At 44.0% G+C, this 15,909-nt stretch overlaps 1 protein-coding gene across 2 annotated transcripts; it reads left to right on the plus strand.

Moving 5' to 3' along the window:
• Window positions 1-405: 405 nt before the first annotated feature.
• On the plus strand, window positions 406-15,898 carry RHOQ (ras homolog family member Q; the record flags this gene model as incomplete). Of its 2 annotated transcripts, none has more annotated exons than XM_079532461.1 (5): window positions 406-547; window positions 683-741; window positions 14,173-14,337; window positions 14,938-15,033; window positions 15,743-15,898. In XM_079532461.1, the coding sequence occupies 5 exons, from the start codon at window positions 406-408 to the stop codon at window positions 15,896-15,898; spliced, it is 618 nt and encodes a 205-aa protein (XP_079388587.1). The 2 variants fall into 2 exon arrangements, with proteins under 2 accessions (XP_079388587.1, XP_079388588.1); XM_079532462.1 differs by having other exon boundaries at window positions 15,747-15,779.
• Window positions 15,899-15,909: the final 11 nt, after the last annotated feature.

Here is a 15,909-nt window from a genome sequence, read left to right on the forward strand (position 1 = left end):
CGGCGCTCAGACGACCACCCCTCACCCTGCCGATCGCCCCCGCTCCATAGCCCTGCCGGAGCCGCTCCCGGCGGCGAGGGGGGCCCGGCTGGCTAAGCCGAGCAGCTTGCCGGGTGCCGCCGGTGGCTGCGAGCAGGAGCGAGGGCGGCCGCTCCCCGGCCCCGCGGGCCGCCCGCCGCCTCGCCCACGCGCGGGCCGCCTCCCCGCCTCCCGCGGGCACTTCCCCTGCACGGCCGCGGCCAGGGGAAGGCGGCTCCCGCCGGGCCCAGCGCGGCGGCGGATGGCGGGGGGGCCGCGCCCGGCGGGGGCCGGCGGGGGCGCCCGTTGAGCGGCGGCGGCGGAGCGATGCCGGGGGGCCCGGCGCGGCGGGGCGCACCCGCGGGGCCATGAGGGCGGGCTCCGGCCATGGCCCATGGCAGCGCCGCGGTCATGCTGAAGTGCGTGGTGGTGGGGGACGGCGCCGTGGGCAAGACGTGCCTGCTGATGAGCTACGCCAACGACGCCTTCCCCGAGGAGTACGTGCCCACCGTCTTCGACCACTACGCAGGTGAGCGGGACGGGGGGCGGCGGCGCGGAGCCGCTTGGTTCGGTTCGGCTCGGCTCCGCTCCCCCCCGCCCGACCTTGCCCCGCCGGGGCTCTCCCCGCCGCGGCCTCACCCGGTTTGTCTCTCCCTCCTCGCAGTCAGCGTCACCGTGGAGGGCAAGCAGTACCTGCTGGGGCTCTACGACACCGCCGGGCAGGTGAGTGAGCGACCCCAGACCCCGGCCGCCTGGCAGCCGGCGCTGTCCGGCGCCGAAGTTGCTCTGGCGGCTGCGCGCCCCGGCGGCATTACTCAGCGGGGCTCCTCGCGTCGCCCGCTGCCGCAGCGGGGACGGACCGAGCGGGGCTGGCTGGGCGGCCGGGAGCCGGCTCGGCAGCGGGGAGGCGCGGCGCGGCCGGTGGTGGGCTGCTGCAGGACCCGTGTCTGCACTTGGGGCTCATGGAATTGTTGTTCAGCTTTGGCTTTTTGGCTTTGCTGCCTTTTTTTCTTTCCTTTCTTCTTCTTCTTCTTTTTCTTCTTTTTTTTTTTAAACTATACTAGACAGTCCAAGTGATTCTCTTGAGAAGGTTATTACAGCCCACAGTGGAAGACGCTATGTCAGCATGTGACTGAGGCACTTTTAATGCTGGATATTCAGAGAGATCTCTACTGTAGCGAACAGCACAGGGCTCTATTATCGACATCTCTGCTCAGTTATCACAACTTGCAGCCAGCAGCTGCTGGCTGAGCACGGTCTTATGAGTTGAAATACTTCGGGGGTGGCATATCTGAACCAAAACAGCATGTAAAGGGCCTGGCTTTGGGGGCAGGAGGTGCTAAAAAAAGTGTGGAGCCTCTACAGAAATGCTGTGTGGTTTTTTGCAAAGTTGTATATTCCCTATACTAAAACTTCTTGTAGCATGAGCTTGTGTTTGGGTCTCACATGACCTCAGACGTGCTTCCCTGTGGTAAGGAACAACGAGGAAGATAATCTCTCTGCACTGGCACACAGTGAAGCCATACTTTGTAACTCAGTAATTCCTGCTCTTATCTGAACAATTGTTCAAATTAGTGTGCCTCTCTAAGTGTGCATGTAGCTGTAAGGGAAGCAGTACTCAGCCAGTCTTGAGTGTTTAAGGCCTGAAAGCAGCAACACAATCCATTCAGGGAGAATTCCAGGGAACAGCTTTGCTTCCAGAAAGCCAGTAGCTGGAGGGTGAGTTTTCTACCAACAGACTGACTTCATCATTGAGAACTCACTGATACAAACACAAACTGGTCCCAGTGATGCAAAATGAGTTCACTTGCTATTTCCACCATAGCTTTGTAGTAAATGCTTCACAACCCAGCTGGCTTTAAAATACTGTTCAAGTGTGCTGAGGCAAATAAAGATCTGCTAACATGCATCCAGTTTCTATAATGAGCACTGGAAAAACAAAAAAAAGCAAAAAAAAAGAAAAAGCACCTTGCACTCGTGTATGTATGCAGAGCTTATTCGTGGATGCTGTCTCAAACAGCCCATGGTGGCTTGTTGCTAATTACGGGAGCGTGTGTTGTAAGCTCTGTGCAATCTTACCTCAAGTGGCTTTGTGGTGTCCATCTGGGTAGCTACACGGAGAAACCTTTGGCTTCCTCTAACACTAGTAGTAAGCTGGCCAATTTGCAGCAAACAGCAAGCAAAGGTACTGTAAGTCTAGACTTGTAGATTGTTTCAGGGAGACTGCTGTCACAAAGCGATATGCTCTTGGCGAAACTCAGACCTGCAGCAATCATAAAGTCTTTACCATTTTCCTCACCCTAGTTCAGGTTATTGGAGGGGAGCAGTGGACATCTGGGGCTGCCCATGGAAGCCCCATTCCAGCACCCAGAACAACTGTGGAGGTTCTTACAGGAACCCATGTAGAGCCTCCAGCCTGACAATTTTGTTCTTTTTATTCCTTCATCGGAGTTTGCTGATGAGCCATTCTGAGAGAGCCATGGGGTAGAAGAAAGCTTTCTGTGAAGTTTAACAATTGTATGTATTTAAGAGCAGAAAAGATAGGAGTTGGTAGTTTCTTCTCTGTGTTGAGGAAGCAGCATGCTGCGTCTGGTACATGCCTGCTGGTTGTACAGACTTCTGTTCAGCTCGGATTCATTGCAGCTTGAAGTTGGGATTTCTGTGCCAGCAAACATCAGTGTTGTTATTTCTAATCCTGTCACCCCCAAATAGTTTTACTGCAAAACAATAGCCTGATAGTATCATTTTATCAAAGCTTGGCAGCATGTGATTATAGTGGCATCTGAGCTACTTGCAGCCTTCTGAGTGCATACAGCCCCAGCCCTGGGCAGAGTCCAGATCTCATTTTCTGTGGGAAGAGGAGTGAGAGTGCAGAAGTTTGGGCTGTGACCTGCTCCATATTCCCACAGGAAGCCCATGGCAGAGCAAGGAGCCAAAAGCTGCCAGTGTGCAGCAGGCCCATCAGCCTGAAGTACTGACTTACCAATCTGTGGGTGTTGTTAGCTTGTATGGTTATGTATTTAGCAATGTGTGACAGACTTCTGTTTGGTGGGGGGCTGTGAGCTGAGTTCATGACATCTAGTTTGCTTTTCTAGTGAGCTGCTTCACAATGTAGGGAGAATCGCGCACAGTAACTGCACCAATCACATAATGCCTTGCATCTTTTTGAGTTTAAAGTAGGTTGAGAATAAATCTATTAAGGTCCTATTTTTTTCCAGGTTATATATAGCAGGGAAAAATGACACAGTTCACAAGTTACAGTCTATATGCAGACAAACTTTCCCCACCACGTGCATGTCCAGGCAGACTTCATCTGAAAATACCCCAGTTCAGCAGAAAACAGCCAGTACAGCAGCTGGGAGGGGAGGTTCCTGGAGCCCACTAGGTTTTGCAGCTGTAGAGGCTGACTCCTGGTCCCGGTGTGGCCATGCCACCCTGGGGAGTGCATTCCACAGGCAATTCCTCTTGGAGGTGGAGCTGCAGCTCCTTTGGGCCTTACTGCTCTGCACAGCCCTCCACTTTGAGTTTCTTTGTCCCCTTACTCCTCCTTGTTGTCCCTCAGATGAATGGTGGAGCCTACTTGCATAACCCAGAGCTGGGAGCAGAAACATGACAAAGCTTATGAACATGAAGTGCACCTGATGGTGATGCTTGGGTGCCTTTGGCTTTACGGTTGTTTCTCTTGCTCTGAGAGCAACTGTGTGTCAGTAATGTTCTTTATGGAGCAGGGGTATGTGGCAAAACAAGCCTGGGAAGGAAACTGGGGCTCCAGCAGGAGCCTGCTGACTTCACCCTGGCAGAGTGCTTTGGAACTAAGAACAGTGATGATCATTTTGGTCTTTCATAATACTGCTAACTCTCACAATATTGAAACTTTCAGAAAAATTTCTGGGAGTATTAACAGAAAGGTGGGCTGTGTGTCCCTTTGCTGCATCTCAAATGATGAGAAGAAGTGGGAGGATATGCAGCATTTACCTCTTGGAGGTTGTGCTCCACACTGAAGGCTGCTACTTAACATGGCAGCCAGGGTTAATTCTCCTTTCCTTCTCCTTTGATGTGGGGTTTCCATTCATGGTGTGGTCTGTCTCATCCAGCATGTCCTGAGCATGAACACGTGGAAGAGTTGCTCTTCTCGTGTGCTTTGCTGTGAAGGGCTGTCAGGAACAAGAGGGTGGGCAGGAAGGTTGCAGGAGCAGGCCAGAGTGAAATTCTCAGGGGCTTCTCAGCTGTGACCAAAACAGAAGCTGCAAAAATGCAAAGCGCAGTATGAGAACAGCCTCTGCCTGGCTTCTTTCAACTTGCGTACTCTGATGGCTGCTCTTGTTGCAGCTGCAGCCACCTTAATTCAGACACAGTGATATATATTTTTTTGTGTTGTAACTGAGTTAAAACTGAAGTCAAAAGCAATTTTATGTTAGAATTGGTCAAGCTGGAGTGCGTAAAGCAAACTCAAATACTAGCAAGATCAGTGCTTCCCTGAAGGCCAGATGTAAAAACAAATAATTCTAACTGTGAATGAGCCTGTGGGAAAGAGAGGGATGGAGGCAGGGCTTTTAAAGTGGATGGACACACAATTTGCAATGGCTGCTATAAATAAAACAAGAAATAGCAGTCATCTGTGTAATCCTCGCCAACTGTTTGCCTTGGCTCTGGAAGGTAGCCGCAGTTTCACAGGTACTGCTTCAGCATCCTGAGAGGAGAGGCAGCTGCTAACTGTTGGGGTAGTCTGTTGTGGAATAGGAATTTCCTTCCTTAGACTGCATTATTCCTTCTGATCTGCGCATTCCACAAAGCCAGAGTGCCAAATGCAAACCCGGAGCACGCAAGCACGCTTCCACAAAGCAAACCCTGTGAGCCTTCATTGCTGAGTTACAAATGCTGAAAACTCCGATGTGATGTTGGCAAATGTAAAAATTAAGTGAGCCATCCCCATTCTGTCCCTGCACCTCCCTCCTCCCACGTGCGTTTTCCCTCGCTCGCTTTGCGCTGTCGCAGGCAGGCTGCAGCTGCTGCCGGCAGGCTGTGAGCTCACTGCAGCCCGGGTGGCTGCAGCCCTATGAATAGCTCAGCTGAAGCTGCTGTGCGTGAGGATGCAGAGAGCCACACAGGTTTAATGGCTCTGCAGCAACAACTGGATGTGTGTAATTTAAAATAGAAATATGCCCAGATCCTTTCTCTGAAGTTTAAGATTTTAAGGAGGTAGTATGTGTGGGCTGATGTGTTGCTGTGATGGGAGGTCAGCAGCAGATACTTCAGCAGTGACAGACTTTCCTTTGAAAGGTAATAGCCCGTTACCTTTAGAATGGCCAAATGGTCTTCCAATAATAATAATTCCAGTGCAAACTTTACATCCAAATACCTCATTGTTAACTGTGAGTCACACTTTGCAAGCCTCAAGTCCTCCCTAGAAAGACAGGGAAGTACTGTTATCAGCAGGCGAAGAGTCACAGGATGAGGAATGTTGCTCAGAGTTTCCAAAAGCATCCATTGTGGCAAACCCAATGTTTAATTTTCAGAATGTCCAAAGGCCTGCTGCATTTCTGAAAATTGGGGCTGAGTTAACTTAAAATTAAATTAAAGGTTGTCTTTGAGAATGAAGACCAATAATGTCATGGTCATATGAACAGTGAGTTAACAGCAGGCCAAAGTAAGGAACCCAAAGCAAACCAAGCATGAGAGGTTCTCCAAAACATCAGTTTATGGTATGTTAAAGGCATGTTTTTATGGAGTCTACTGGCACAGAGAAACTATTGCTAAACACGGATTGTGTTGTCAAGTAAAAACATCTCTTTTTCTGGATTAGGAGACATAGATACGCTTTAGTTTGTGAGGAGGTTCTCTCTGAATCTTGCTCGCTTTCTTTGAGGTACAGTGGCATGTTTCCATGCTATCCAAACACTGCAATCTACAAAAGAAACCTTGCAATAATTATCACTGTTCTAGCGTAATATTATGGCCTATCCTCTTGCTTCCTGACTTCACTTTAAGACGGTGTGCACCTGTGCTCAGCAAATTGTCATATAATCTGCAACTGTCCTGCAGGCAGCAGGAGTGATGGAAGGGGACAGCTGGGCGAGCAGCCTGAGCTAGCGGGGCTTTCTGACAACAAGCTTTGCTATACAAGACCATGGGAATTTTTTGGAAGTTCTGCAGTCACATTTCCTGAGTGAAACGTTTCATTTGCAGAGTTTTTCATATTTTGGCAAATATGAAGAATCTCAGAAACGCCCTGTTTTTCTCTTGCAGTCTGACTCCTGAGTCAGCCTCTAAACTACGCCTTCAAACAACTTAAGTGTAGTTTAGACAAGAGAACAGCTTCCATAGCAAAGACCTCCTTTGTCTGGTCAGAATCCTTGGGGCAGAGGCACATGTAGTATAAGTTAGGGTCTGAGCCACAGCTTCGTGTCAGCAGGCAGTCACTGCTGATTTCAGTGTGCTTTGTTCCAGTTCCTTTATTGAGAACACGTAGACTAAAGGAACATAAAAAAAAAAGTAGTTGCATTCAAAATACTGAGTCAGCCAATTCTGTCCTCACATGCTGGTGGTACGGAGCACCTGAAAACATAGGAAATGAAAATGGCTTGAGACTCCCTTTGCTGGAAGTGGCTTTCCTTGAAGTCTTTGGGTTTTGTGAGTTCAAGTTTTCTCTGCATTTATGGATGAGTAGAAATTTACCTTTCATTTACAAGTGAGAAGGATGAGATTTTTCATTTATGTAATCAGCAGTCTATGGGAGCCTGGACTTTAAGAGATAATATAAAACACACTGATTCCAAATCCTGCGGTTTTACTATGAATTATACAAAACAGTATTACAGAAATGGATGCTTTGGGACAGAGCTTCAGTTCTTATTTTAACCTCCAAGCATTAGGTGCTGCCATCCTCATCTTTTTTAATCACTGCTACATCCATTTGGTGGCATGTGCTCAGTAATTCTTTGCAATGGTTGGCACTTGCTGGTGTGTGTATCGAGATGCAGGTTGCAGAATGATTCTTCAGAGCAAAGGAACATCTGACAGCATCTCAGGTGAACTGATTGCATTAGGTGAATAAAACAGACTGAATGTGCCTCAAGCAGCTTGCACTCTAAATTAGATGTAGCCTTGAATGCTGAAAGATCATCTGTAGGGCTCCCTGCTTTATTGCCCTGGTTGGTCTGATTTGCAGTTGGGATGCAGTGTTGGAGTGAATTGCGGTGAATTGTTCGTGGCTGCAATCACCAAAATGGGATGACTTCCTTTTGCGGAAAAAGTGAAAATCTGGGGAGGGAAGACTGCTGTTTGTAAGGTCACGGAAAGTGAGCAGGAAACCAGCACAGCAGCTCACCACAGCCCGGTGATTTCTCATGGATAATGAGTGAAAGGGCTTCCCAGGCAGTCACTGCACTGCTTTCTTGGAGATCCGTAAGGGGTGGCCAACTGGTAAAGGTGTGTTCAAGTAAAAATGTGCATGCAGTCAGTGGAATCCATGTTCCATCATGAAAGATGCTAAATAATACGTCTTAGAGACAAAATCTGGGGATGACTTCTTTTAGAAAACCAAAGAGAAATTGGGAAGTTGAAGTTACTGTGGTAATGGAGGGAAGTGCTCTGTTGAGACTGTCTAGGGAAATAGTGAGCATCACCTCATGCCAAGATGTAGGATTTGGACAGTATTTAATCGCACTTTAAGACTGGGATCAATTTTGATCGCTTAAAAGCAATTTTATGTATAACAAAGGGCATATTCTGTCCTTCTTGTCTTTATGCTCTAAAATCCATCTTAATAGGCTTCATCTTTTAGCTGCTTATTGCTTTATATGCGGAAAAGCTTTTCAGACTTTTGTAAGCATGTACAAGCATGCAAGTTCTCTGCTTCATGTAAGCAGCAGCTCAGTTCTCAGATATGCCAGAAGGGAAGTTCTGTCAGAATAAAAATCACGATTCACAAATTCTAGTCTTTTTCAATGTATAATTCATACCTCTTTTGAACAGTCCTCCTCACAGGAATTCAGAGATGGATTTAGATTAGCTTACTTCATTTTTAGAATACAATGGGAGAGCACTTAACCTGTATTCTTGCAGCCTTTTCTATAAATAAAAAGTAGATGCTGGACCCAAATCAACCACTTTCTGCATTCTCTGGGAAACCTGTGTTAGAAGCCACAGCAGGACAACTCCAGCTTCTTCATCAGCACTCACTTGGAACCCTAGCAGCTAGCAAAGAGATAGAGGGGCCGTCGTGTACTTTTCCCTGTAGCCAGGGAACATCAGCTGACTTTGTTGTGCATGATCAGAAGCCAGGGGCTACAGATGTAGGCACCAGAGAAATCGAACACAGTGATGCACGTGACAGGCTTTGATCGCAGAGCTGGGCAGGCAGTTTGCTTTGCGGTGATGCTGCATCGTGGGCACTGTGCCGGGGACACTTCGCCCTGCGCCCCTGCACAGTGTTACAGAGTACATGCAGCCCACACTGAAAACAGCTCGGTTTTTAAGCCAGAGAAGTGCTTTGTATGGGGCAGTACAGCACGCTTCACTCTCTCCTCCCCCACCCAGGCTTCTAGCAGAATCAGAAACCACAGCGTGATTCAGCCCCTCAGCACAAATCTGCTTCCTGGTGTGCTTCTGGGGAGGCTGTTGTTTGCTAAGGCTCTGCCTGGTGCATATGGCAAAACTGCAGGAGGACTTTTAACTCAGAATAGTCTGGGGGGAGACAGCAGGACTTGCCCACTGCTGTAACAAGGAGTCTTTGAGGTGTGTACTTGTTGCAGGAGTTATTATGGTTCTTGTTACATTTTTCAAAATATTGCAGGGGGCCTTCTGAATTGGGAATTTCAGGGAGGAAAACTATGAATGATGCAGTGTTGAAGGATAGCAATTAAATTCGCTCCAAAAATGGTGAACTTGAAGTACGGTGATTTTTTCGGAAAGCAAACTTTCATCTGTCCTACTACATAATAGGTTACAACTTGGACGTACAGCTGGGGTTGACTTTCCACCTCCAGTGATCTGTGTGTGGCTCACTGTGAGCAGCAGTTGTCATTACCCTGCACTACATGAAAGCTGGATTCCTCTAGCAACTCCGCCTGAGATCTATTTTTGGCTTCTTGTCTAAAAACAGATGGTTGGGAGTGAGAACCTCCTCTTATGATTGCTGTTGTAAGCTGTGAAAGCAACAGATGGTTGCCAATGCAGAGAGCACAAACCTGGAGTTGTCAAGTTCCAGTTTTAATTCCAGCGTGGTGTGAGCCATATTTTGTTCCCCTCTATCCAGATCCTATCTCCTCAGAATATAGAATAGCTGATCTTTTTGTCTGTAAGTATGGAGATATCTGCAAGGAAAACAAACAGATCTAGGTTTGTGTCTTCTTCAGTACGGCAGATCTTAGAGGTGTGAATTTCTCTAGACATTTTGGTCAAGGTGTGGGGAGGTACTTGCTGCAAAGTAGGCTCCTCTGATTATCCTTCATGTCTCCAAGTTGAACAGAGAGAACCTAATTCCATGCCGCAGGAGAGGGAAGCCAGTGGCCTCACATTGTGCTGAGGAGGGTAAGGACCTCTGTCCCCACTGCTCTTACTTGGCCATTGATACCATAAAACAGGGAAGCTACAAAGAATACTGTGGGATCTCAGCTATGTCCACTCCTCTGACTTCAATTTTCTTATAAATAAATGGAAATTATGCTTCTGTGAGTCAAGAAGGTTGTCTAGAAATTGAGTATGCAGTTTGTCTTAGCTGTTTTGTTTTTGTTTTTTAAATAACCCATCGCACTGTAAGCTGTGGGCACCAAAAGCTTTTGGAAAGCTTTGCAAAGACTAATGCATTATTAAGCTAGCAAACCCCTATGGGGCACCCTAACAGATGGGAAGATGCAAGCAGAGAGAGGATAATAACTTGCTCAGGGCAACAAATTATGTCAGCAGCAGAGTTAGGAATGCAGTTTGTGTGTTTTTAACTATGTCTTCCAGCTGATATCCATGGAATTAGGCAACTTGAAATACAGCACAGGGTTTTTTTAGTCTGAGCAAAATCCTGAAATGAAGAACAATATGCTGTTGCAGAATATCAAGACCATTCTTCATGCAAGGAGTTCTTCGAGACTTCTGTTTTTAAGTATCTAAAGGTGAGGAAAAGGAGTAGCCAAGTTTTGGATTGTAGATTAAAACACATCCACCTAGTCATCCAAAATACAGTGAAAATCAGTGATTCAGTATGCCAGCCAAGGCAGCAGAGAACCTGAGAGAGGGATATTGTTAGGTACTGTAGCAGATGGAAAAAGAGACCTAAAGGAAAGATTTTAAGGACACAGATAATGCTAGATTTGCCTGTAAAATACCAAAACTAGAGGGAAATGAGAATTTGCAAGTATGAATTTCCTTTCTCCCTTCTTAAAAACAACTCCCCCCAAAAGCAAAACAAAAACCAAAAAACAGTCCTTCCCAGTTTGTAGTTGAGAAGCCAAGATGAATCACTGGTTCCTCCATCTCATCTTCTTTCCTTTGTCTCTTCTTCATTGGCAGCTGTCCTTGCTTACTGCAGAGATGCTAGGTAAAAGATGAATGCTCCTGTTGCAGTGTAGTATCTTCCAGATGGTGTCCATATAATACCACAGCACTGTACCGTGTTAATTTAGCCAACACACATTCAATTTATTACAGTTCCTACATTTTCAGCATGTTTTTTCTTATTTATATGTATCTCTTTCGGGAAACAGTGAAAAACTTTGAAGTCCAGAGTGGACTTCACTAGACTGTACTAGTCTAAGTACTATGGACTGGACTAGACTGTATGTCTGGAATTAAGACTTCACTGTATATTCTAATTCTTAGTGGCTTTCTTATCCATCTTATTTATACTCATAAATATTCCACTTAAATTCTTTAAATATTGCAATGCCTAAACATACAAAAAACTGCCTCCCCCATTTAGTCTGGAAGTTTAATTGCTGTACAGCATGGTGTGTACATGCACTCAAATTGGAATTTATGTTGACTGACTTGTATAATTAGATTTTGCCACTGCATTTAATTTTAGAATAAAGCACATTTATTTCCCTTACACTAGATTCAGGAAATAAACTATAATTGAAGCAATCAGATTTTTTTCCAGGCTTCTCTGATATTCTGAATAATAGTCTAAATTCATATGGTATTTCAGATTCTTTAACTGAGTGCAAGCAGTTATTTAGACCTGATACATCAGAGAAAGTTTTCAGATTTGGTTTTATTATTTCAGAGGGGGTTGTTGGGGAGCAGAAGGAGCCTTTATACACAGGCAGCTTACACAGTGCTCATAGTGTTTAAGCCAGGCTCTCTCTGAGGAGGACCTGGGACCAGTTTAACTATGTGTCTTACTAAAGTAAGTGGTGGTGGGCCATTATTAGTATCAATATGAACATCATTTTCATAGCACAGGTGAGATTTAAAGGACAGCCTGGTAGCACTGACCTTGCTTCAAGCAATAGGATTGGTGGGTATAGCCAAATTTTCTGTCAATTTACATCAGCATCAATGCAGTGAAATCTCTATAGTGAATACCACGTACATCTTTGGCTGTGGTACATGAAGTATCTAAGCACTCTGTACTTGTTTAACATCTTAAATGGGGTGGACCCACAGCTTGCCCAGATGGAGCAGGGTATAAATCAAAAGGCATATAAAAAGAGGAAGGCAGAGGGAAGAAGATCAGCACTGCACGCTCCTTAAAGAGCAGTGAAATCGCTCACTCCTGGATGACTGCTGATAGATGCTGAGGAAGAAAGATGCTGTACCAAAATGTGGCTGAACATACAAAGATTTGTATCCCATGGGATTTAAAATAGAAAAATTAAATAGTTTGGAAGTAAATCAGACAAATGTAACTTGTCTTTAGGATGAGCAAATGAGTATTTGCCATGAATAAAAGGTCTGTCTGTAATTTGAAATGAATTAACTCGTACATATTTTAGTGTCAGTGGACTCGCAGTAATTTCTGGTGACAGTTCTCTCCATTCCAATATTTAATGCATGTAGTACTCTTAATTATTGTAACCCAGGTGTGAGACTTTCATAAAACTGAAGAGTTTAGTAAAGGCAGTTCTTCAGTGGTAGAAATTACGACTATAAACTAGATTTATTTTTGTAAAAAAGAAAATCAAAACCTTTTCAAGAATATCTTGCATACGATTTAGTAGAGCTGATTTAGAGAGTCACTGATGGATCCACACGAGTGTTCTTGCATGCAGATTTCTGAACTCCAGGGACCAGTTTAATTTGCAGTTAGGAACCTTCTTTTAGGATTTTGATCTCCACCCTAAAGAACAGTGTGGTAACTCTGAGCAGGCTCTAACTACATTCAGTAATAGAAGGGAAACATAAAGCATACACTTAAAAACAACACCACCAAAATCATGTTGCTGTTGTGATTTTTTTGTTTGCTTGTTTGTTTTAAAAAAGTTATTTTTGCCTTCTATGGTGAATAGCCACAGTGGCTGAGAAGACTTGCTTACTACGTCTTTCTTGTGCAACAAGATAGGACCCTGATGGTAGCAGAGAAAGAGCAGACCTTCAAATGGCCTGTCAAATGTTTCACAGTGGTTTCAGCTATAGGTTGTGAAATAGTGTGCGCATGTTTGCAGCTCAGCTTACTCTGGCTTATTGACAAAACTGTAGAGTAAATAGGGCTGGCATTAAAGTCTGTGTAACCAAAATGGCACATGAGCACAGAAAAGCCTGGCCAATGGTTGCCTCCTCACTAGTGCAAAATCTCCTCCAGTGCTTGCTTGCTGCCACACCTTTTCTCCGTTTCATGATGAAGATAGCAGTCTTCTTCCCACAGCTGCTGACTTTCAGATGAAGAGAGGTCTAGCAGAAACTGTTCTGAGGAAATTCTCACGCGATTTCTGAAATTCTAGTGATGCAATCTTAAAAACGTAACAGTTAATCAGTGAAGCACTTTTTTGAGGGTGCAACTATAGGTTAATAATCTGGTAATGTGACAGCTGCCAAGGAAACGAAAATTGAATTTTCTGGTCTGTTTCAACCATGGAGTTGAATTACATTTCTGTTTATATTTAATGAACAAATTATTCCAATATCTGTGAGATTTAATTAAGATGGGGAGCTTATGTGCGGAAGAGGGAGGCTGCTACAGCCTACAGATTAACCACGCACTGGTGTTTATTGTGGAGAAGGTACAAAACAGTCATTTTTCACTTGTCTTGGCAATGATCGGGATCAGTCTTAGTTATCTATGCTAAAAAACAAAAAAACTAACTAAGGCAGGAATAGTAGGACACTGGTTCCTGCTACAGACCAAAAGAATCCTGGCGGAAATAAGCTGGGGCATCTTCCCTCATGGTTTTAATTAAAATATGTGGCAAAATCTTCTTTCTTCCTCTTGCTAGAGGGATTATGTCTGTTTTACAGTAGGGATAATGTTCTAAGTACCTCTGTTCCTGTGTGCACTGGCAATAGGACTGGTGGCTTTAAATGCTATGGCTCTAAATGACCCAAACAGTAATCTTTTCCAACATGTCCCCAAAAGGACACTAATGTTTCTCTGAGAGGGTTCTTAATCTTTAATTTCTGTTTCTTGCTGCTATTTGCTGAGCTTGTTTACAGAAAGCAGAGTCTGGACAAAGGAGCTCCCTACTGATTCTTACCCTGTCCTGATCATTAGCAACAGGACAGTAAGATTTCTTTGGCCGAAAGAAAACTTTAAGGAGGAACTTAAACATCACTTCTACATATGATCTAAAGGGAACATTTAAGTTAAGTGTATTAAATAGCCTCAATCTAGCCTAGCTTTGTATAACCTAGATGACTTTATAGCAGTCACATCTTGCGCTCTTTGGTCAAACAAATACTAACTTTTGATCTGAAAGCACGTTTGGAACAGAATTTTTTTTCCTTTAAATCAAAACATTTTATAAAGATACTCTTCAGTATATTCTATTACAGAGGTAAGTTTCTGTCAGTACTAACATAGAGATTGTATTTCTGTTTATATTCACATATAATTACTCTTACATCGAGGTTTTGTTCCACACTAACTAACCAGGAACAGTTGTAAACATTGAGAAAGTTTGCCTCAACGTACTTCCTGAAATACAAATATAGTTCCTGAATATAAAATTAATTAAATACAAGCAACAACTTAGCATTGAAGATAACAGAATTTTTCTTTCTCAGGAAGACTATGATCGTCTGAGACCTTTATCTTATCCTATGACCGATGTCTTCCTTATCTGCTTCTCAGTGGTAAACCCTGCTTCATTTCAAAACGTGAAGGAAGAATGGGTACCGGAGTTGAAGGAATATGCACCTAATGTTCCTTTTTTACTAGTAGGAACACAGGTATCTGTTTCTGTTTTAGTTTATATAAATCACTTGACTGTTTATGCCCTTTCTTGGGGCTCAGAGTTCAAGTCCAGCAGGATCTGAGCAGCACCTCCTTCTGGATTTGCAGAACTACCCCAACAATTGGCTGGAAACTTTAAATTTGTGTTGTTCTCTAATAAGCAACTTCTGCTTTGTTGAAATAAATGCATTGGTCTGCAACTATCAGTCATATCTATTACTTATGGAAGCTAAGGAACAAGCGGAGAAGTGAGACAGAATTTCCTCCTGCATCTTGTAGCCAGTGGATTGGACTCCAGCTATGAAGTGATCCACCTGTCGCTATTATGTTTGAGTTTGTTGTGCTGCCACTGCTAGATATACATTCTAGTATTTTAATTGAAGAGCTGAATTAGGGAGTAAATGTTTTGAACTTCTGGACTGAAAGCAGTTCACAGCTTACATTTCCAGGGCTTTTGCATCAGTTAGGATTGAACATCTGAACAGTGACATGATTTCATTTTTTTAATGCTTTAAAAAGAGGTTATTTATATAACAACCAGTTGACTTTTGTTTAGAAAAAAGCTATTCCAACATGTCTGCAATCTTTCTTGCTAGATTGATCTTCGTGATGACCCCAAAACTCTGGCAAGATTGAATGATATGAAAGAGAAGCCTTTATCTGTGGAACAAGGACAGAAATTAGCAAAAGAGGTAAACTAGAAACTCCTAAATGAAATGACATAGCAAAGAAGCAACAAACATCAATTTTCAATTGGCTTTTTCTTCCTCTACAGCTTTACCCATTTCTTTTACCAGTTGATATAGGAAACCTCATAACTGGTAGCTAAGGAGCAGACCTATGGAATAGTACTTCCTTATTAGTAATTATTCTAACTTTCTGAATAGAAACTCGGTAAAAATTATGTAAGCATTAATCAGAGATAGTTGAAATCACAGAATGGTTGAGGTTAGAAAGGAACCCTGGAGGTCATCTTGTCAAATCCCCATGCTGAAGCAAGGTGCTGGAACCATGTGTAGGAAATTATTTCTGAATGCTGTATTACCATTTTAACACCCTGTGTGGATACTGTGACCGTTTCTATTGTGACTTCCTTTTGAAACATAAATTGGTCATGTTATTTTTTGCTGTTTAGTTACTGAAAATGCCTGGAGGACCTCACTGCCTGTCCAAAGAGTTTATTTAATATGCTTCCTTTAGAAGACAAACCAAATTAAAGAAATGCCCTATCTTTGGCCAGAATACAAATCTTCTGTTCTTCTACAGGAGGAAGCACATTCAGAAAAATTTGCAAGATCGCAGCCAAACTTTGTGGTTTTCACTATAGAAACAAATCGCTGAGGTGCACAGTTCTGAACAGCTGCAATATGTTGCTATTGAATTAACTTATTTTCTTGACAGATAGGAGCCTACTGCTATGTGGAGTGTTCAGCTTTAACACAGAAAGGACTGAAGACTGTTTTTGATGAAGCTATTATAGCCATTCTAACTCCAAAGAAACACACGGTGAAGAAGAGAATAGGTTCGAGATGCATAAACTGCTGTTTGATCACGTGAGATACATTTGA

Source organism: Tetrao urogallus (assembly GCF_951394365.1).
Source record: "Tetrao urogallus genome assembly, chromosome: 2".
Classification (NCBI taxonomy): domain Eukaryota; kingdom Metazoa; phylum Chordata; class Aves; order Galliformes; family Phasianidae; genus Tetrao; species Tetrao urogallus.